General features: G+C 49.4%; 1 protein-coding gene across 4 annotated transcripts in view; it reads right to left on the bottom strand.

Moving 5' to 3' along the window:
• The window catches only part of SRL (sarcalumenin), a 105,348-nt gene that overhangs the window by 38,018 nt on the left and 45,487 nt on the right, over positions 1 to 21,843 (bottom strand). For all 4 annotated transcript variants that reach the window (XM_054042062.1, XM_054042061.1, XM_054042063.1 and 1 more), the window contains 2 exons: positions 4,321 to 6,552; positions 603 to 701 (listed from right to left, as the gene is read on the bottom strand). In XM_054042062.1, coding sequence (XP_053898037.1) covers positions 603 to 701; positions 4,321 to 6,552 — 2,331 coding nt within the window. The remainder of the gene's footprint in view (positions 1 to 602; positions 702 to 4,320; positions 6,553 to 21,843) is intronic.

Raw genomic sequence — 21,843 nt, 5'->3', positions numbered from 1 at the left:
AGCAGCAAATGATAAGTTTCAAAAATGAAAAATAAAACTTTAAAAGTTGCTCAAAACTCTTTTGCTCCTCAATAAATGTTCAGGGCTGGGCTGGATTGGGTTGGCTTTGAGGGGAGCTTATGTCTGTTCTTATTTTTGTGGCTCTCCAGACTTATCTGAACTTCCTTCTTATGCACACCATGTGTACATCTTAGCACTATCGGAACTATGGCAATCCAGGGGAAAGGTAAGCATTTAAGAGGCAAGAAACTCAAGGAGAATGTGAAAAGTTACCAGCTTTGTAAGAAACAAGATTTAAGACAAAAAAAAAAAAAAAGACATTGACACTAGTGCTTTTTGTTTAACTGCATGATTCTGTCTTTCAGAGGTGGGAGTATGGGCTCTTCTCCTCTTGTTATGCATGTGTAACAAGCCTGCACTTAGAGGCTACTCAATAAAGGCCATCTCCCACGGCCTGGCCCCAGAAGCCACAGAATCTCCCCAAATCCCAGTCTTTATGTCTGCAATAGATTGGGGCCCCCACTGCACCCAACCACCTACTTGCTTCCTGAGTGTATATCCTACCCCGCCCCCTTTTTGCACGCCCGTTGCCACACTCCTACCTGAGTAGTCATCTGCAGGTTTAGCCTCACTCAGTTTAAGGGTGCTCTCTATATGGGAACGGTCCCTCTTGGCAGTCTCCCCAACATCTTCTGTCTCTTCTGGAGAAAAAGGAAAACAGCCCGTTAGGCATGTCTGAAAACAAGACTAGGAAGAGCACGCAAACCACAGCACGACATGGTGAGTGACTTCCTGGCCACAGAGGGGGCTGAGAAGCATCTGTAACCCCCTTGCCAGGGAAGAATCTTTGAATGGCTAAGTCATTAAGAGCTCACTGCTCTGTTTTTATTGCAGACACTCCTTTCCCCCTCCCTCCCCCCTCTCTTGCAAAACTTTGCTGAGGCTCCCAACAGAGGTGTCTGTTGGTGCCAATTATGATTACGGCTTTGCAATGTGGTGATCTTTCTATTTGGTTCTGGAGAGAGACCAGCAACTGACCCACTTAGTCCTGTTGGCATGTTCCTCATGATTTAGAAAGTTACAGATTAATAGATTCCAAGGTCAGAAAGGACCATTCTGATCATCTCGTCTGTATCACACCTGCCCATAGAACTTTCCCAGAATAACTCCCTCTGAACTACCGCACATCTTTAAAAACCATCCATTCTTGATATAAAAATGGCCAGTGATGGAGACTCCACCATGCCCCTGGGCAAACTAAGAAATAAGAGCTTGACATCAATACTATGAATGCAAAATATTCATCTGAAAGGGATGCTTGATAATAAAGAAAACCATTAAGCAATATGTTCAACTTGCACATGCCAGCTTGCTGGATAGCAGTCCCTGCCCTGGCACTGATATGGGCAGAAAGATTTCAATATGTCTTCACCTGCAGCTGGTCAGACCCGAACTACAACTCTTTCATAGCAATAGTGCTAATGCCTTGCTTTAGTCTGGCTACCCCCTCCGTCTCTCCACCCAGGCATCTATCTGCAGAAGAGTTAAACGTCCACTCTTTACAAACCAAAAGTGAAAATGAAATGTGCTGATATTGACGACGGAGGGCGCTGGATGAGGCAACGTGGCCCTGCCGGACAGCCCTGGCCTGCCACTTGCCACACACGGGTTCAACTCCCAGCTGTGCCACAGAATCCGTGGGTGACCTCGGACAAGTCACTTCACATCATTGGGCCTCAGTTTCTCCATCTCTCAAATGGGGAGAATAATCTTTCCCTTCCCCTATCGTTTGTCTGTTTTGGCCATTTAGACTATCAGCTCATTGGGAAAGGGTCTGGCCCTTCCTATGTGTTTGTACAGCACCTGGCATAATGGGGGCACTGCTTTTGGTTGAAGCCTCTAGCTGCTACTGTAATAATAATAACACTACATCAGCCTAGGGGAGAGGGCTGTAGCACAAGACAAACTGCTTGGAACAGAATAGGGCTATCTATCTAGATCTCCACTTAATGTCAATATGAATATTAGTGCTCAAAGTGTATGCAGCAGGGTGTATCACACAGGGGTGTGTGTCTGGCCTTGTAGGTATGGTGACCTCTATAGATGCATTAGCTCCTATTAATGTCAATGGCAAAGCTCCCTCTGAAAGCAGCAAGTGCAGGATTGGGCCCTAGGCTCAAGAATGGTTTGCAAACAGCTCTGTGACCAAACGTCTTCCCAGCCCATCCTGTTGGGTTGGGAATAGAGCCACCACTCACCACATGGGCGGCTCTCGTTCTCACGCTCCTCACTAGCCTGAGAATCTGAACTGAAGCGCACACACATCATGCAAAGAAAGGTCTTTTGGATTTGCCAAAAAAAGCCACAGAGACTCAGCTCTGGTTACATCTGGGCACCAGCAGCCGCTCAGTAGGTCCGTATGTGACAGCGCAGCACTAAGCAAGGGGAGGGGAGTGGGGGGTGGGGTTTCTCCTTGTCATGTAAGCTAATCAGTGACAAAGTCTGAAAAATTTATGAGACAGATTTCATGAGTAGGTCCAAAGAAAATATGGGACGGATAATTATTCATTGTTCACCCACAAACTCACCTGTGACTGACTGGAGCGTGCGGTCTGTGCAATTTGGAAATTTACCAGCTTTCTGCCGGCTTCCTGGGAAAATCTAGGGCCCCGATCCTGCACTATGTAGCGTGAGAGTGGGAGGCAGTGACCACACCAAACGCCACTGAAGTCAATGGGGTTCTGCCTGGGTTTGCATTCTGCCCATGAGCTGCACATTGCAGGAGCAGGACCTAGGCCTCCTTTTTTCATGATCTGGCATTAATCTGAATGCCCAGTTCATCCACCCACCTTTCCCCTCCCAGTGCTCTGGGGAAAACAATCCCAGCACTGCTCAGAGAGTTCTGAAACAATAATGCAATCTGGGGACTGTGTTAAAATTTATCTAGGACTTCCCTTGGAATTCACATCTTTGGAAGGGATTATCACTAAGGGGGAGCATGAGTGACTCCCAAGTGAAGTATCAGGGGGTAGCCGTGTTAGTCTGTATCCACAAAAACAACAAGGAGTCCAGTGGCACCTTAAAGACTAGCAGATCCGAAGAAGTGGTTTTTTACCCACGAAAGCTTATGCCCAAATAAATCTGTTAGTCTTTAAGGTGCCACCGGACTCCTTGTTGTTTTCCCAAGCGAAGGCTCAGGGTTCTAACCTGCTATTCCCAGGATAGCTCATTCCCCTTAGTTTGCAAACTGGTGTACGCTGGACACTTCACCCAGTCTAGATCCAATTCTCCTGTGTTGTCTGTGCTGACTCTTAAATTGCCAGGTTGTGTGAAAGGTGTGGTGTATTTCAAAGTGTTTATATTCCTTGGACCTGGCTCTCTGCTGTCTCAGGGCCTGTGTAATCATCTACGCCAGTGTAAAGCACTGGTGCATTAGGACCAGATTGCAGCAGAACGGTGTCCTGGTCCATTTGCTGCATGGAGCATGCCATTTTGTTCTGTGAGATCACACTGGCAGGGGCATTCTGGTAGATGTCCATTCAGGACTACCCCACTGGTACAAAATGGTGTCAATCACTATCACAGCAGAATGTTAGCACTCACTTTGCACTGGTATCAATGACTGCACAAAGCACGGAGCTGTGAAGAACCAGGTTCCTTTGCCTTTAGAAGTATTAGGACATGAATTCAATGCTGGTGAAAGGGCCATGTTGGCTCCTGGACATGGATGTCTGTTTTTATCCGCAGAACAGATCCAGGCCAACCTTTGCCCAGTTCACCCCCTGCCAATGTGCCCCATCCTGGAGGGACCACCTGTAGTGCTGAGAGCGGAGTACAGTTGCCATGGCCCATGGAGTCCTTGGCATCTCTATTGAGGCTCCCAACAGGTGCTAACTGGGGTGGAGCTGGACAACCCGTTCCTGGGAAATGGGGAGGGAACATAACACTTCATTTCATGCAGGCCATGGCAGAGCTGTCAGATGGCAATGGATAGTCACTGTTGACCTTGTACTAATTCAGCCTAATGCCCAAGGGGTGAAAGCCTTCATCTCCCATTACCAAGTACCAACCGCAGCCCAGGACCACCCCATATCACCAATGCCACCCCTCCTGGCTTTGGCAGGACAGGGATCTCCGGTCTGAGCAGTTGGTTAGGGTCACACACTGAAAGCACAAGCGTTAGAACAAGGGCCGTGCACTGGGTGCATTTTAATGTCTGCCAAGCTCAGCGGCGCTCTGGGTTTGATAGTGGTTCACTAACCAATGCCCTTTGCTGTTAGGCTATTACTACTGGCACGCCTAGTAACAAAAAAGTCAGACCTATTTGCCTGGGGTCAGGCACAGCACCAGCAGGAGGACGGTTGTTGCCAGGTGGGCTGTCTGTTTCTGCCACTAACTGCGCATCCACAGAAAGGCTTCCTGCTACGGCTGGGTTACTATTGTGAGAATGATCTTTGTCCTGCTCCATGTCTCTGCGGGGTGCATTCTCCTGGCCTGCAGAATCAGACTCAGCTTCCACTTCACTGATCTCTTCCTCTTTGACATGGCCATGGTCTTCCATGTCACTAGCAGCCTCTCGGACATCTGGGGCAATGACTTCTTCAGCCTCTTCCTCTGACTGTGCCAGGCCAGCCCCCTCTTCCTCTGCCTCTGCCGGATCACCACCCTCTTCCTCTGCCAGGCCAGCCCCCTCTTCCTCTGCCTCTGCCGGATCACCACCCTCTTCCTCTGCCAGGCCAGCCCCCTCTTCCTCTGCCGGATCACTACCCTCTTCCTCTGCCAGGCCAGCCCCCTCTTCCTCTGCCTCTGCCGGATCACCACCCTCTTCCTCTGCCAGGCCAGCCCCCTCTTCCTCTGCCGGATCACCACCCTCTTCCTCTGCCAGGCCAGCCCCCTCTTCCTCTGCCTCTGCCGGATCACCACCCTCTTCCTCTGCCAGGCCAGCCCCCTCTTCCTCTGCCGGATCACCACCCTCTTCCTCTGCCAGGCCAGCCCCCTCTTCCTCTGCCGGATCACCACCCTCTTCCTCTGCCAGGCCAGCCCCCTCTTCCTCTGCCGGATCACCACCCTCTTCCTCTGCCAGGCCAGCCCCCTCTTCCTCTGCCAGATCACCACCATCTGCCTCTGCCGGGCCAGCCCCCTCTGCCTCATCACCACCCTCTGCCTCTGCCAGATCACCACCCTCTGCCTCTGCCAGATCACCACCCTTTTCCTCTGCCAGGCCAGCCCCCTCTTCCTCTGCCGGATCACCATCCTCTTCCTCTGCCAGGCCAGTCCTCTCTTTCTCTTTCTCTGCCGAGTCATCACCCTCTTCCTCTGCTGAGTCATCACCCTCTTCCTCAGACTCTTCCTGGTCATCATCCTCTTCCTCTGAACTTTCTTCAGACTTTTCTGCTTCCAAGTTAGGGTTTTTTCCCACTCCCTCAGCCGAGGCAGTGCCTGGTTCCTCTTGGTCCCTTTCCGCTGGCTGGCCATCAGTGGCGGTCTCCCCCTCAGGACTGTCACCAGTTCTGTTGCCTGAATCAGGTTCCTTCTCTTTTACAGCTAGTCTATTGCCCCCGAGAGGGTCCCCAGAGACATGACTGGTCTCTGAGCTAGAGACTTCTTTGTCTTGCTTGTTTGCATGATTCCTACCTTGCACATGAGATTCGGCACCTTGGCTGGCATGTGGAATACGGCTCTTGTCTTCTTTAGAGCCTTCTTCCGGCTGTGTCCCCTCTTCCTCAAGAGTTCCTAGCTCTGCTAGAGCAGGTTCAGCGCTATGTGCATCTCCCTGAGGGGGCGATTCCCCGCTGGCCGGTGAGGGCGGCGTGCTCCTCTGGGAGGCCTCGCTGACTTCGCTTTCCTTTTCAGCAGCATCTTTGCCATCATCAGGCCCTGAGTGGTGTTCTGCTGCTGCTACCTCCTCTCTAGCCAGAGCCTTTGTACCATGCTGGGAAACCTGCCTCTCCCCTGCAGGCAGGCAGGTGCTCTCTTCAAAACTCCCTGCTGTGGCGGGAGGAGAGTTTTTCCTGTCCTCTTCACTCCCAGCCTCTTCCAGCCTGATCTCCACCCCTGCCACATGGAGCTCCCCCTCCTCCTTGCTCTCCTTTGCAGCTTCGCTCCTGCTGCCTCCAGGCTGTTCTTTGGCCAGCAGCTCTTCCGTGTCTTCCCCTGGGAGAGGAGTCCCTTCTGCTGGCTCTGGCTCTCTCACCACAATCTCACCTCCATCAGCATTGCTGCCTGTGGCAGTGTGACATTCTGAAACCGACGAAGAAGCATTAGCAACGTTCACGTCATTGTCCTCCTCTTGGCTCTCATTGTTCGAGCCATCAACAGGGATATTTATATCAGCACCTGTCTTGGAACCACAGTCATGTGGCATTCCGCTCCTTTCCTGGGCTGCTGCCTCATTGCTGTCTGCAGGCTGGAGGAGAACAGTCTTCTCAGGAGGTACAGAGTCTGGGCAAAGTACCCCTTCGTTCCCCTCTAGGCTCCGGTCTCCAGCTGATAAGTGATTCTCAACAAAGTTGGCAACATCTTCAGTGCCCCCCGAGGCAGAAACTTGCAATTCTAAATGATTAGAACATTAGCAGTCAGTTTTATCTGAGGCTGATTCTGTTCTTCTCCTCAAAAGAGCCTACATGTACCTACACAATATGTGTGTGTGCTTACACTCACACCTGCTTATGTGTGTGTGATGTGGAGTAAAATTCAGTTGCTTACTAATACGATGCTGCATATGGAGTCCCAGCATGTTACAAAATCTCTATTTTGAGGCTATTATAAATGAATTTTAATGCTATCCCTGTTGATTCATGGGCAGCAAAAACCATCTTTGGTGCCATCTTGCTTTTAATGCCTATCAATAAATCGTATGCAAACAGGTGTTTGTTGGAGAGAATATCTTATATTACATGGACAGTATTTAGGAGATTACTGTCAAGTAGCTCTTAGCCCCAGTAAGTCATACCAGCAATTGTTCCCTCTGGGTCTTGCCTTTTGCTATAACCCTTCTGCCCCCTGTGGTTCACCCCAGCAGAAGCAGTGTTTGGAACAGATGTGAACAGTATAAAATTCTCAAGGAAAGTGACCTTTTATAAATATATTGGCTGGGGTGGGGGTGGGGGTGGGGGAGAAGCTTAGCCCAGAACATTTATATTTGAAAAGCCACTTGCGTGTGGCAAATCATAAAGGGTCATTTCCATGTTCAGTTTCTTGCATAGCAATTGGAGTTTAGCTGGTGTGTGTCTGCTGGGTCAATAATAGAGGTGAGGGTGAGAGTTGAAGGAAGGGGGATGCAGAATGTACTGGCCACAAGAAGAGCGGACCCGTGTGAATAGATTTGAAGGTGCAGCCTGACCCAGGGTCCATGCTAGAGTGCTATTTATTGTGAGTGGCCTTTTATTAGGAAAACATTTGCCGCTCTTTGAAACTGACTGGAATGCAATGAATTCATTCTGCATTCCGGGAGATGTCACCTGCGTTTTCCATGGGCCCCCCTCTGTAATTCAACATTAGTCAACAGATACTTAAAATAAAGCATTACTGGCTATAGCGTCTCTGTCACAAACAGTTGCTACTAGTCTGAATAATCCCCTGAAAAGTCTAATGTCCACATACCAGGGACGCATTTCAAAAGGGAATAATTCCTTTGTACTCCAGCTGGCAAGCAGATGCCAACCAGAAAGTACCATCCTCACTCAAGCCAAAGGGAGGAAAAATGGGTAGCACTGTCAGGCTCTCTCAGATAGCAACCAGAGCTTGACATGGGCCATTCCTTTAGTCTTCTCCCATGACCCTTTGATGGTCTTCCCACTGTCCATGTTCCTAAATGCTGTATTGGAGAAAGTGTGGGAAGTGCCCCACTGCCCTCCAGCCCAGCAGTGTCCAGTCTCACCCGGCACAGTGCTTCGCACCACTATGAACAGCAGTGCTTGGCATGCTCGCACTTTGTATCCAAGGATCTCAAAGCACTGCCCTGCCCAGCCAGTCAGGCCATACACAGACCTCATCCTGCAGACCCTAGGGGAGCACAGTCTCTGTTCATACTACTACCGGAGAGAGAAGCATGGTCAAACCTACGACCTGAACACTCCTGGCCTTTGTGATCATTCGGACCCAGATCCTGCACTGTGAGACTTGACCCTGTCAGATCAGTTTCTTTCCCCAGGCCTCCCTGTTCAGGGGCCATGCTGCAGCTTTCCCTGAGCAGTAGGGATGGTTGCTGGTGAGTGATTCCCTGTACACCAAACCCTTGTAACTGGCTCTCGGAGCAGCCAGGTGCTAGATTAGGAAAGCAAAGCACCAGAAAAAACAACCTGCTTTTAAAAGATTCCAATCACTGCGTTTGGTTTGGCCTGTAGTGTAAATAACAGCAAGGGAGAGCCAGTCCTGCAACACTCCAGCACACGGACTCGAGCAGCAGTGAGCTGGTCGTATCAACGGGCCAGAACAGCCGCAGAGGGTCTGTCCACACTGCAGCGGGGAGGTGCAGTTTCCAGCTCAGGTGGACGTACACACACTAGCTTGGGTCACTGCAATATGATAAAAATAGCAGTGTAACCATGGTAGCATGGGCAGTAGCTCAGGCTAGCTGCCCACGTACAATCCCATCTGCGTCCCTAAGTCCTCAGGTAGCTAGCCTGTGCTGCCCTGGGTGTGCTGCTATTTTTAGTGTGCTAGCTCAACCAAAGCTAGCCCGTGTATGTCTACCCAAACTGGGAATTACACCTCCTGCTGCAGTACAGACATATCCAAAGATGTCAGACAGCGTGTGAGTCTGCAGGGTCTCTGCAGGAGGGGTGTGGTGGGCTAGTGCCTCTACTGTGGCTTGCTTTGGCCACCTTCAGTGGCTCACCAAAGTCAGTCCGTGGGGAGAGCCATGGTATCCACCCTCTCACTCCTGATTGGGGTTTCAATTCAGAAGTGGGAAGGCTATGAAGTGGGATGTGGCTGAGGGGGATCCAGTGCAGAATGCACGCAGACAGGGCCAGCTCCAGGCACCAGCCCTACAAGCATGTGCTTGGGGTGGCACCTGGAGGGGGGCGGCACTCACCCAGGGAGAGCGGGGCCGCGGCCAGGCTCACCACCCTCCCCCCGGCACTCCGGCCAGTCGGGGAGAGCAGGGCCCCGGCCGGGCTCGCCGCCCTCCCTGCGGCGCTCCGGCCGGCCGGGGAGAGTGGGGCTGCGGCCGGGCTCGGCGCCCTCCCCTGCCACGCTCCTCGGCGGGGGGCGGCGGGAGGCTTTTTTGCCTGGGGCGGCAAAAAAGCCAGAGCCGGCCCTGCACGCAGAGCAATGGAGATGGGAAGTGGGGAGTGGCACAGGAGAGCTGGGAAGTTGGCGAGAAGAGATGGGACAGGGCCCTGCAGATGGAACAGGTGGAGAAGAGCAGAGCTGTGAGAGGGACGGCGGTGGGAGAGAAGGACCAAGAGAAACAGGCCAGAGGGAGTCAGAGCAGTGGGTCAGAGAGTCCAAGGCCAAAAGGGGCCATTTTGACCATCTAGTCTGACTTCTTGTAGAACACAGACTATAGGACTTCCCCAAAATAATTCCCCAGAGCAGCTCTTTTAGACAAACATGCAGCCTTGATTTAAAAATGGCCAGTGATGGAGAATCCACCACGACCCTTGGTCAGTTGTTCCAATGATTAATGTTGCTCACTGTTAAACATTTGCATCTTATTTCCAGGCTGAATTTTTCTACTTTCAACTTCCAGCCATTGGGTCGTGTTAGACCTTTCTCTGCTAGATTGAAGAGCCCATCAAATATTCCCCATGTAGGTACTTACTGTAATCAAGTCACCACTTAGCCTTCTCTTTGTTAAGCTAAATAGATTGAGCTCCTTAAGTCTGTCACTGTACGGAAGGTGTTCTAATCCTTTAATCATTCTTGTGGCTCTTCTCGGACCCCTCTCCAATTTATCAACATCCCTCTTGAGTTGAGAACACCAGAACTAAACACAGTAGTCCAGCAGCAGTCACACCAGTGCCAAATACAGAGGCAAAATAATCTCTCTGCTCTTACTCGATATTCCCCTGTTAATGCACCCAGGATCACATTAGCCCTTTTGGCCAGAGTCGCACTAGGAGCTCATGTTCAGCTTGTGACGGGTTGAATCACAGAAACCCCCTTGGGAGCTGCCACCTAATGTACCAAGACTACCTCTGCTTCTGTTTTCCCTACCAGCTCAGGAGTCCAGCACCCTGTCTTACTTAGTCAGACACTCCCGTCTGCTCCAACAAAGACCCAGGGTCTGAATTACTTGTCCCAAAGCTGCAGGTTTACCTGAAAACAGCTCACAGAAGTGTGCTTGTCTTTAGCACTCAGATGCCCGACTCCCAATGGGGTCTAAACCCAAATAAATCCATTTTACCCTGTATAACGCTTATGCAGGGCAAACTCATAAATTGTTCGCCCTCTATAACACTGATAGAGAGAGATGCACAATTGTTTGCTCCCCCGGGTATTAATACATACTCTGAGTAAATTAATAAGAAAAAAGTGATTTTATTAAATACAGAAAGTAGGATTTAAGTGGTTTCAAGTAGTAACCGAAAGAACAAAGTAAGTCACCAAGCAAAATAAAATAAAATGCGCAAATCTATGTCCAATCAAACTGAATACAGATAATCTCACCCTCTGAGATGCTTCAGTAAGTTTTTTCTCAGACTGGACACCTTCCAGGCCTGGGCACAATTCTTTCCCCTGGTACAGCTCTTGTTCCAGCTCAGGTAGTAGCTAGGGGATTCTTCATGATGGCTCTTCTCTCTCCTCTTTGTTCTGTTCCATCCCTTTATATATCTTTTGCATAAGGCGGGAACCCTTTGTCCCTCTGGGTTTCCACCCCCCCTCACTGAAAAAGCACCAGGTTAAGGATGGATTCCAGTTCAGGTGACATGATCACATGTCACTGCAAGACTTCATTACCCACTTGCCAGCAAACACATATACAGGAAGACTCACAGGTAAACACAGCCATCTGCAGACAATGGTCCTGGTTAATGGGAGTCATCAAGATTCCAAACCACCATTAATGGCCCACACTTGCATAATTACAATAAGCCCTCAGAGTTATATTTCATATTTCTAGTTTTAGATATGAGAGTGGTACATTTATACAAATAGGATGATCACACTCAGTAGATTATAAGCTTTGTAATGATACCTTACAAGAGACCTTTTGCATGAAGCATATTCCAGTTACATTATATTCACTTATTATCATATTTTTATAAAACCATATAGACTACACAACGTCACACAGCTGATTATACACTGTCACCCCCAAATCTTTTTCAGTCACTGCTTCCCAGGAGTTCCCCATCCTGTAAGTACGGCCTACATTCCCCCCCCCCCCCCGAGATGTATATATTTACATTTAGCCATATTAAAATGCACATTATTTGCATGACCTCAGGTTACAAAACAATCCAGCTCGCTTGTATCAATGACCTGTCTTCTTCAGTATTTACCATCATTCCCCCAATTTTTGTGTCTGCACTCTGCATCAGTGGTGATTTTATGTTTTTTTCCAGGTCATTAATAAAAATGTTAATTAGCATAGGGGCCAAGAACCGATCCCACTAGAAACAGACCAGTTTGATAATGATTCCCCGTTTACAGTTACATTTTGAGAAATATCAGTTAGCCAGTTTTTAATCCATTTAATGGGTACCATGCTAATTTTATATCTTTCTAGTTTTTTTTTAATCAAAATGTCATACACTATTAAGTCAAATGCCTTACAGAAGTCTAAGTACCTTAGAGTAACACTATTATCTTTTGTGACCCTGAGAACCCCACAGTGCACACCATACCATAACTCACATCAGGCCTTTTACACTCATCGCCCCAACACCGTGTTGTCATAATCTGTATCTAACAGGTGTCATCTAAAGAATCATATGCAAACTGGTAACATGTTGGTCATTAATACTATAGTGTGATGTATGTAAGGAGTCAGGGCAGTGGGCAGAGGTGGGAGGGAGTCGAGGCAGTGGATGGGAGGCAGGGTATCAGGGCAGGGAGTTGGGGCAGTGGGTGGGTGGGAGGAGGGAGGGAGGGTGTTTGGCTGCAGGGCAGAGATGGGAGGGAGTTGGGGTCGGGGGAGGAGGCAGGAGGGCAGTGGGCAGAGGTGGGAGGGAGGTGGGGCGGGAGGCATGAGGGCGTCAGGGCTGCACAGCAGTGGCAGGAGGGACTCAGGGCCATGGGTCAGAGGTAGGTGGGGAGGAGGAGGAGGGCTAGGGGAGGAGATGCAGCAGGGGAGCAAGGCTGAGCAGCCTAGTGGTGAGAGCCAGGAGGACGGAGGGAAGGCTCAGGCTCGTGGGGGAACCCAGCTGGATGCCATGTGGGTGGGTGAGCCACGAGGGAGCTGAGCCTGGTCACTGGGGTATGCTGCAGTGGCTGCCAGGCTGTGCAGGGAGGAGCGCGTAGAGCTGCCAGCCAGCGAGCGTGGAGGGGGGATGAGGCGAGGGAGGGGTTGGCGCTGGTCCCCGGTGGTTCAGGGGTTCAGTGTTGCTGGGAGTCTTATTGCTCTTTGATCTCAGAGCTCGCCTGGGGACACTGGGGCTTGAGCAAAGGGGTCAGTCGCACAAACTGAGCATGAAGTTCATAGCGCCACCGACCCAGGAGCTGGGGCCTGCCCTCCAAGAGCCCCTTCCCCTTTCACAGCAATTCCCAGACATTCCTGACTGAAGCTCAAAGCCTCCCTCTAATGGGGACACAGCAGAGACAAGCCATTGCCCTGCATTCACACAGCCAGTCAGTGGGACCTGGGAACGGCAACCTGCCGCCCTGACTCCAAATCTCCTGCTCTCCACCCCCTGGCTCCCAGCTATGGAGCTGGTCCTGGCCCAACACCCAGGCCTGCCATTCAGGATTGCTCCTGCAGCATAGTCCAGTCCCCTCTAAAATGCCCTTTTCTTGGGGAGGGTGTTTCATGGTCTAACAGATCTCACCCTCCGGGGATTTCTTCTGCGAGCCACCCTGACTGCTCAGTTCCACCTCATTGCTTCTAGTTATACTTGTTTGCACCACCCAAAACATCCCCACCCATCCCTCCTCAGCCTTCACACCCTCCGATCATGGCACACAGTCACTGCATCCCCAGGGAGCCTCTGTCCTGACACTACAGAGCAGACTAGAAGGCTGAAAGGTAAGTTTGCCCCAGTCTGTCCCCCAGCCCTGCCTCCCCTGAGCAAAGCCTCAACCAAGCGGCTGCATGTCAGGGCAGAACGTCCCATGGGAGCCATGCTGCTCGCCTTGAGACAAGTGAGCACAGAGACCCAGGGGAGAAGACTGACATGGCAGCCTGAGTGAATTGCAAGAGAACTAATCTGCAGAGTTGACCTGTGTCTCAATGTGGATTCTCACCCACTGGCCAGCGTGTCGCTAGCAGCCAGCCCTCCCAGCACATCAGCTCTGAGTACAGCCCACAGGGCACCTAAGAGAGCGCAACTCGCCCACGCAGGGGCTAGAAACGCTTGTAGGAGAGAAGTAACTACCAGGGTAAAGCAGCCTCCACCCTCCTGCAGCTCATGCTTCTTCCGCACCAGCTGAGCCACCCTGACCCTCCCATCCACATCAGGGAGTGATGTAAGCAGGCCTAAGGGAGCCTAATGTAAAGTGACTCATAACCTCTAAAGGCAGGTGCTGCATGGACTGAGCGTCTGGTGGGAGCTGAACGTGCTGCTTCTGACCCACACAGCCCTAAATGGCCTGGAGCCAGCCTACCTGAGAGAGGCCCCAGCGCACAATACTGCTGCTGTTGAGATCAGTGCAGCTTCTCGGAGTTCCTGGCAGCATGCTCTCCAGGACACCAGAACTTGGGAATTCATCCCCCCTTTTGGTCCAAAATAGCCGGGATCTAGCAACCTCAGCTTCAGGGCATGCTGTGAAGCTTGTCTCTTCTGCCAGACATTTGAGGAGTGCTACAGTGTGCGGGGAGGGGGAATTGGGCTGAAGGGCACATAGTGTGTTTTCGAGATGGGCTGGGCGCCGTGGGACCTGCTGCTGCTTCTCTTTTGTGTTTAATGCTTTGTCATGGCACCTGGAGCCTGCGCTTGTTGATTTTAACACTAAATAAGCATGCAACATAAAGACCCGTAAGCCAGTAACATGCTACAGCTGCTTGAAATGTTGGGTGGCATTGGACCAGCTCATCCCAAAAGGTAGAGCCTAAAAAATTACTTGATCAGATCAAATCAGCCTCCATGCTTTGGACTCTTCTGCTGCTGTTTCAGACGTGTACATGATTTCCCATGACCTTTGGGGTGTTATGTAAGGTTCCTGCAGTCCACCCCATCTCCTTCTCCCTTTCCCCCCCTCCATGTTCTTTAAATACATCGAGTGTAAATTGTGCTGATCTGCAGATGGCCAACTGACGATCACTTGGAAGCCAAAGGGGCCAAGGTTATGGGTTTAGCGCCCTCCTAAGGCTAAAAATATGTCCAGCAACTGGATGGTGGAAACTGAAGAAGTGGCTCCTTCAAACTCAAAAAAGAAAAGGAACTACCCGGGAAGATATTACCCAACCGACTACTGTGTGTCTCCCTACCAAAGGCCACAATTTCAATTATAAAATGTAACCAATGTGGGACATCAGATGTGGGAAGAGTCCACCTCCTCCAGGTGGATGAGGTGTGGGGAGGAAGGGACAGAGAGGGGAACAAGTAAAAGCATTTATCAAACATGTCCTATAAGTGCATTGTAAAATGACACTCGGTACTGCCCAGGACTTGGAGCCCTGTGCTGTAGGTACCAGGCCGAGACAACTGAGTTCAGTTACAGCAGTGGAAAGTTATGTAAGACAATATACCTTGCTCAGGGCGCCTTGGGGACTGGATTACAGCAGAAAGGAACGGGTGCCAGAGCACCATTATAGTTTCCACCCACGTCATCGGGCTATTCCCCAGGACCACAGCAGAGCCTTGGGCATTCCTCATCTCAGCATAGCTTTGGGCTCCAGGTCAGGGCTTCTCTTACACAGTTACCTTCCTCTTCGAGTGTGGAGGAGGGTCAGGGCCCTGTTCATTAGTATCTGTCTAATCTCTCAGCATTTATACTTCACTCATCAGCATGATAGCTGAGCCCCTTGCCACATCACAGCCACACAGAAGTTAGATGGGGGTCATCTGATTTTTCCACAACCACCACAAAAACCATCAGGCATGACAGTCGCTATGGCAGACATTCCGCAGGGCACACTGGGAAATCAGAGTGGGAATTAGCTCAGAGGCTAGGCAGTAGGGGGTCAGCTCTTTGTCCTCACTCCCAGGGATGGAGGGGGGGGTCTCTTTCCACAGGTCTGTCTCACCGGAGGGGGCTGGCCCAGCGTGGTGTCTCAGTGACAATGGCTGAGTGGCCTGTCATCTGCGTCTAATTTCTAGAGCAGGTTGGGAATTTTCTACCTACCTATTTTTCCAGTGGGAAATGGGGTCTCTGCAAAATGGAAAATGTCCTGAGGAAAACGACAATTTTGCTGAAATTTTTCAATATTTTGTCAGAAAAATCATAATGTTTCAGATAGTGTCCAGTAATCTCTGTGTCTGCCTGATCTGCTGCGGTGCCTCATGGGAGTTGTAGTTCAGGTGCCTCAGACTCCTAATTTTCCCTATGGACTCCACCTCCACTGACACACTGCTGTCATTACTCCATGCCTCAGTTTCCCCATCCATAAAGTGGGGAGAATGATACTTGTCTATGGTAGTTTGCAGAGGACTTTACCTCCTACAGCAACAGTGCAGTGTGGAGATTATTTCTCCTTCTCTGGTGGTGGAAGAACACCATTCTCACAACAGATCATGCCAAACAGAGGATCTAGCCCTTGCAGCACACAGGCCCTAAAACCAGAGCAAGTAACCCTGCCATCTACGTATTTATTTCTAATGCCAATAGCTTTAAGGCTAGAGAGGGAGTTTTCCTTCAGATCCCATCTGCAGCTTGAAAGCACTGAGGAAGGAGGGGGCACAATGGGACAGACTGGAACAGGTGGCTTGGCTGGAGAGGCCCCCCCACGAACAGAAATAGAAGCACGGAGCATAGGGCAGGGGATACACAGCAGAGAAGAGACAAAGGCTTTTGTGCCCTGCTTTGCTCGGCAGCAAACCGGGTGCCCTCGCTGCGACCAGAGAGATATTCCTGTCAGCGGCAGCTGATTTAGGGATCAGCATTCCTGCAGTGCGTTGTCACCGGCACAAAATACCAGGGTGAGGAAGAAACTGTTATTTAATGTTGATAAAGGCATTAACAGAGGCAGTACTGCGGTGGCTGGGCCAAACCACGCTGCTTGCTTCCTATGCCTAAGAAAAGGAAAGCTCTAGCAGGCTGCAAGCAGGGGTAGGCTGCAGGGAACCTGCCTTTGCTCCCACAAAACTTCATCAACTGGGTTTAGTTTGGCAAACCCAAATCCAGGGTTGGGTCAGCGGTGAGGCCCATTGCATTTGACCTCCCAGAGCTAGGGCATTGGAGAGTTGGCACCAGTTTACATCTGTTTTTAGCTAGGGGCTATTATATTTCCCAATACTCATAAAGCAGCTGCAATTTGTTGTGGATTAAGGGAAGCAAACAAGAAAGAACAAAAGTCAAGTCTCGACGAGGGAGAGCAGCGACCTTAGAAATTTAAAGGTCCAGGACACAGAAAATTAAATGGATGGAAAGGAGGCTTAAAATGACTAATCTACATCTGCCTTAAGGTGACTTTCCACTGCCAACCCTCGCCTATGCTAAGAACACTGCAATGAAAAACAGTGTCTCAATTTGAGGTTTGCTCAAGTCCTGCTGTAGGGATACAGGCCAATCAGTGATGCCCCCTAAACACAAGAGGAAGCCTAGGACTAATTCAGAGAGCAGCACAGAAGTCATGGAGCAGAGATTAGCAAGACAAGAAGACAATATGAAAGAGACTGAGACAATGATGGTGGAATTGGCTTGGTTTACAAAAACACCTGCAGGCCAGATTGCTGTGCTGGTTACACAGAAATGCAGAGGCAGGGGAGAAGGCAAAAGACTGAGTTTCAGGAGTGCCCACTGGAATGGAGATTCCCCAGTCAGTCGCTATGGTAGAGAAGAAACTGCTCCAGCATTAGAGCCTACAGGCCAGATTCTGATCTGTTATATGCAGGACCGGCTCCAGGATTTTGGCCATCCCAAGCAGCCAAAAAAAAAAGCCGCGATCACAATCTGCGGCGGCAATTCGGCGGGAGGTCCTTCGCTCCGAGCCGGAGTGAGGTACCATCCGCCGAATTGCCGCCGAATAGCTGAACGTGACGCCCCTCTCCAGAGTGGCCACCCCAAGCACCTGCTTGCCAGGCTGATGCCTGGAGCTGGCCCTGGTTACATGACTGTAAATATGCAAAATTGAGCCATTCTGGATTTACACTGATATAAACTGGCCATTCAAACAGAGAAGACCTTGCCACAAAGAACATGCCTCAAGTACTCCCACCTGCTGGGCGGGTCTGTGAGAATGCCGTCGTAGTACGGCCAGGCCAGTGAGATGGGAAAGCGGTACTTTATGCAGATCTATAACCTATCGTGTCACATGTAGTCACCCCAGGATCCTCAGGTCGCCATCTCTGCTCCTGGCAGCCCAACAAAGAAGAATAAATCGCAGGCCTGTTTAATCTGCTTTCATTGACCAAAATATATCTCAGTCTGTGTCCCAGGGAGCTTGTGGGATACGTATCAAGATACCTCTTAAACAGGTTAGATCTCTGGGCTGCTCTAGTGGCACATAACATGGGTGCAGCAAGGACATTTTTACCGCCGTTTGCTTGATTTGTTAGAGCCAAGTTTAACACAAGCTGTCTGGAGCTGTTCAAAGCAAAATGAAAGTAATGCTGATGGGAAGGGAGCATGCACTCTGGATGCCAGCAATTCCCCTTTTTCTGTTATTTTAGTTGCACCTGCTGGAAACAGACATCAAAGAAGGCAGACTGGCCTGAGGATCCTTTTGCAAATGTGCCAGGACCTGAACTGGTGCTTTGCAACTAACCTTGCTTGATCTTGTCTTCCCCTGTTTGTAACGTGGCATTGAGCCCTCTGGCACTGTATGAACAATTGATAAGAGCTTGTGCTTGTTGCTTCTGTGCTGAGAAATGTTGTTGACAAAAATAATACCAATTTGGCTTTTGATGATAATTTAGGGTGGGGTTTTCTTGTTTCAATCCCCCTTGCTGCCTCCTGAGCTTGTGTTAGAATAATAACTGCCTCATTTTCTTTCATATTAACCATTCTCTGGGTAATGCAAAATCCCTCCCACCCACCCACACACTACCCGAGGATGGCGAAACATAAAAACCGCACTTATCATTAATCCTGACTTTCACAGCAACCTTGCCAAGCAGTTAGAAGCGCACGCTCGTCATTAAATATAAGGAGCAGGTTTTAAAATGGACGATTTTAGAAAGAAATAACTTCTCCTAAGGGAGTTTAGTTTTGTAAATTATTAATATAATGGGGTGAATCTACCCCAAAATGGCTGGCTATGTTTTCTGTCTCTTATTTATAAGGGACTGTGTGTCCCTGTCTGTGTGTTGTATATGTGGACAGTGCCTAATATATCGTGGGAGCTACTATATTACAAACATACTCATGAAGAAATAATAGAATAGAGATTGTGAATGATTCATAACACTGCAATCACAGGTCAATCTAGAGGAAATGACTGCCCCCTGACCTTTGATTCCTAAGTACACCTCTACCCCGATATAACGCGACCCGATATAACACGAATTTGGATATAATGTGGTAAAGCAGTGCTCCGGGGGGCGGAGGGGGCTGCGGACTCCGATGGATCAAAGCAAGTTCGATATAACACGATTTCACCTATAACGCAGTAAGATTTTTTGGCTCCCGAGGACAGTGTTATATCAAGGTAGAGGTGTATCTCAGATGTGCTCAAGGCTCATGCAGTTTCACCCATGAGACTACATATGTGATATTGGTTTACTGAATGTTTAAACTGCTGGATATGTGCAAGCTATTGCTTCTCTCTCATACACTAGTGCCGTGAGACATTCAGCAGTCTTTATTTGCAAGGGTCCATGCACATTTTGAGTCTAGTTTCACTCAACTCAGATTCACATCCCCTAGTTTCACTTGGGTTCAAAGAAACCCAAGAATTCAGGGTGAAAACCAAGCAGCACTGGAGACTGGCCTCGTTTGATGGTGAAACGATTGGATGTTACATAGCTTTGCAAAATCATAGATCAACTGAAGCTCACTGGAAACTTGTCCCTCGATTGCTTGGACAATTGGCTCTGGGCTCATTGAGAAGATCACAAACTCCACTGAACTTTCCAGCAACCATGTTTCAAAACTGGACTAGAGAAAAGTCTTGAGAACAGGTGCCCGGGTAGAGAAGTTTCTGGATGATTGGCCCAGATCCTTTCTGGCAATAATAATAATTTCTAATGCTTCATTGAATGGGATCCAAGCCTGCCCTCTTGGTACAGGGAAGCTGTTTCAGCTGACTCGTAGAGCTCAGTGACTAAGATTTACAAGGACTCAAGGAACACAAGGCCAAATCCCAGTTTGTCAGCAACAATGTATTAATTATTACTAGTATTTAGAACTGGTCAAAATGTTTTAATCAAAAAGGTTTTTGTTATGAAAAATATCTGACATGCATTTGAAATTTTTCTGCAAAAATATTCATTTTTCATCAAAACAAAATGTATCAAAACTAAATATTTTCTGTTTTCACTTTTTACAGTTTTTCTCTCCCCTCCTCCCCTTCTATTTTTGAAGAAGGGGGAAGGGAAGAACCACAGAATGAAGTCAAATTTTTTCTTTGCGCTTTGACAAAAAAATAAACAAACAACAACAAAACCTCAAGATGTTTAAGAATTTTTTTTTAAATTAACATGTTTCATTTTTTCCCTAGATTTTTCATGGAAAAGTTTCAGTTCATTTTTTCAACATTCTAATTTATTTTTATTATTATTAGATGAAGAATCAGGTACAGCTCATTACTCCGAACTGGGCTCCCTTCCTAGGCCGCTTACTGTGTGCCTACCTGAGACTGAGTGATCAGGGGAAGGCAATTTATATCCTACAGGTGGTTCCCAGCCTGCCTAGTTCTTAAGGGGACAGCACTTCATCAGAGAGCTCCTATTTGTTTATTATGTTGTATGGGAATGTCTCTTCCTCTCACCTTTGGGTACTTTTAATCCTAGATCTTATAACTACATTCTAGTATAATGCTACACGGTCATTGGATGTTCAGGTAGGAATCAAATATCCACAGCAGGAGCTGAGGAAGGTGGGCAATGGTCATGCCTATAGAATAAGCCCATGCCCAGATGGGCACCACCTCAGCCTCTCTCTTTGGAAGAGAGAGGTCCTGGCCCAATGCACTCTGACTCCAGGCAGGAGGAAGGTCCCTGAACTATTCTTCTGGCACCTGTTGCAACCACCCTTCCATTGCACCTGGCTTCCCACGCTCCTGCTGATCATCAGAGCAACCTGGAGAGCTGACTTAAATCCCACAAGTCACCAGGTTTTTGATGCACCAGTCTATCCACACTCTGGTCTTGAGGCAGTCAGCAGCTCGGAGAGGTGGAGATGCTGAATAAGCATCTCATGCTAGTGTAACCCACTGGTCAGTGTGAGCTAAAAGTCCCCCTCAGTGACCAACCCACCAAGATTATGGATGCAGCACAGCTCTTAGCTACAGAACCTGGTCCTTTAGCTCCAGCTGTAGAGATCCATGCTTTCAGGTCTCCTGGGCCCCAGATCAAGCCCTGCTGTCAGCCAAGATGGCAGCCATCACACCAGGTCTCTACTTCCTTCTCTCCCCATCCTTCAAAGGCCCCATCCCCAGCCTGCCACCTCAAGATCCACCCCAGTCCTGGGGCTGCTCCTCCTCTGAGACTTAGAGCCCTGCTGGAACAATGTGTTTTAAATGCACCAGGAGACCCTGGGTGAGAGGGTTGGGGGCAGAGGAATTGTTGGGTGCCTGTGAGCAAAGGCTCCCCCTGGGGCTGAAGAGCTGGTCAATTTCATTCACAGGGCTCACAAGACAAGGAGGTTGGGGGAAAAAAATCCGCAGATGCAGCCGGGAGCTCCTGGCCCAGAATACACAGCACCCTTATGTTACACAGATGGGGTGAAGGGGTCACTTGAGTAAAAGGAAGGTGACTGCCCAATGGTAGGTGGCTGAAAGGCAAAGAGATTTAGCAAAATCCAGCTTGGCTAATAGCCTGGTTCAGTCATACCATGGGTTGGTTTTGGTTTGGCATCTGCAAGGAGTTTATTACCAGGTCTCCTCCCTTCAGGGTTAGCTGGAGACACTTGCCTCTATTCTAACCGAGCTCCCTATAGTTCGCTTTTGGTTCTGCTTGGGCTCTAAGCTGGAGGCCCAAACATGGCTTGCTGTGCTATGCATGCCAGCGAGGCTATTTTACTGGCTGCAGATTACAATAATCCAGGCTGCTGCCAGCCATCAATCTGGCTGTTGGAAAAAGTCAGTAAAGGAGGATTAGTCTTATGTTCCTGACCTTTCTGGAATATTGTAACTGTTCCCAGCAGGTCCTCTGGGGAGCAGGTGTCATGAGCTGGCACGTGAAGATGGGTGGTGGGGAGAGCACAGAAGGTGGAGTGGAGATGCGCCAGTCACACCTCAGTCAGCTGTGTGCTATGGAGCATCTCGGCATTGTTATGCCACTCAGAACACCACGACTTTCCTTGGGCAGCAGCACCCCTCCAGGGCCCCCCCAACACTGTCCAGGGACAATAGGGAAATACTAGTTGAGGCAGAAGCAAATGCAAGGTTTGAAGGATCTGTGGGGTGGGGAACAAGGGAAGGCTATTCTAGGACAGCCAACACGGCGAGCTAGTGAGCAGGGACTGAGCAGAGGC

Source organism: Malaclemys terrapin, chromosome 10 (genome assembly GCF_027887155.1).
Source record: "Malaclemys terrapin pileata isolate rMalTer1 chromosome 10, rMalTer1.hap1, whole genome shotgun sequence".
Classification (NCBI taxonomy): Eukaryota; Metazoa; Chordata; order Testudines; family Emydidae; genus Malaclemys; species Malaclemys terrapin.
The sequence above is the reverse complement of the archived record's forward strand: the minus strand, read 5'-3'. Positions and strand labels throughout refer to the sequence as shown.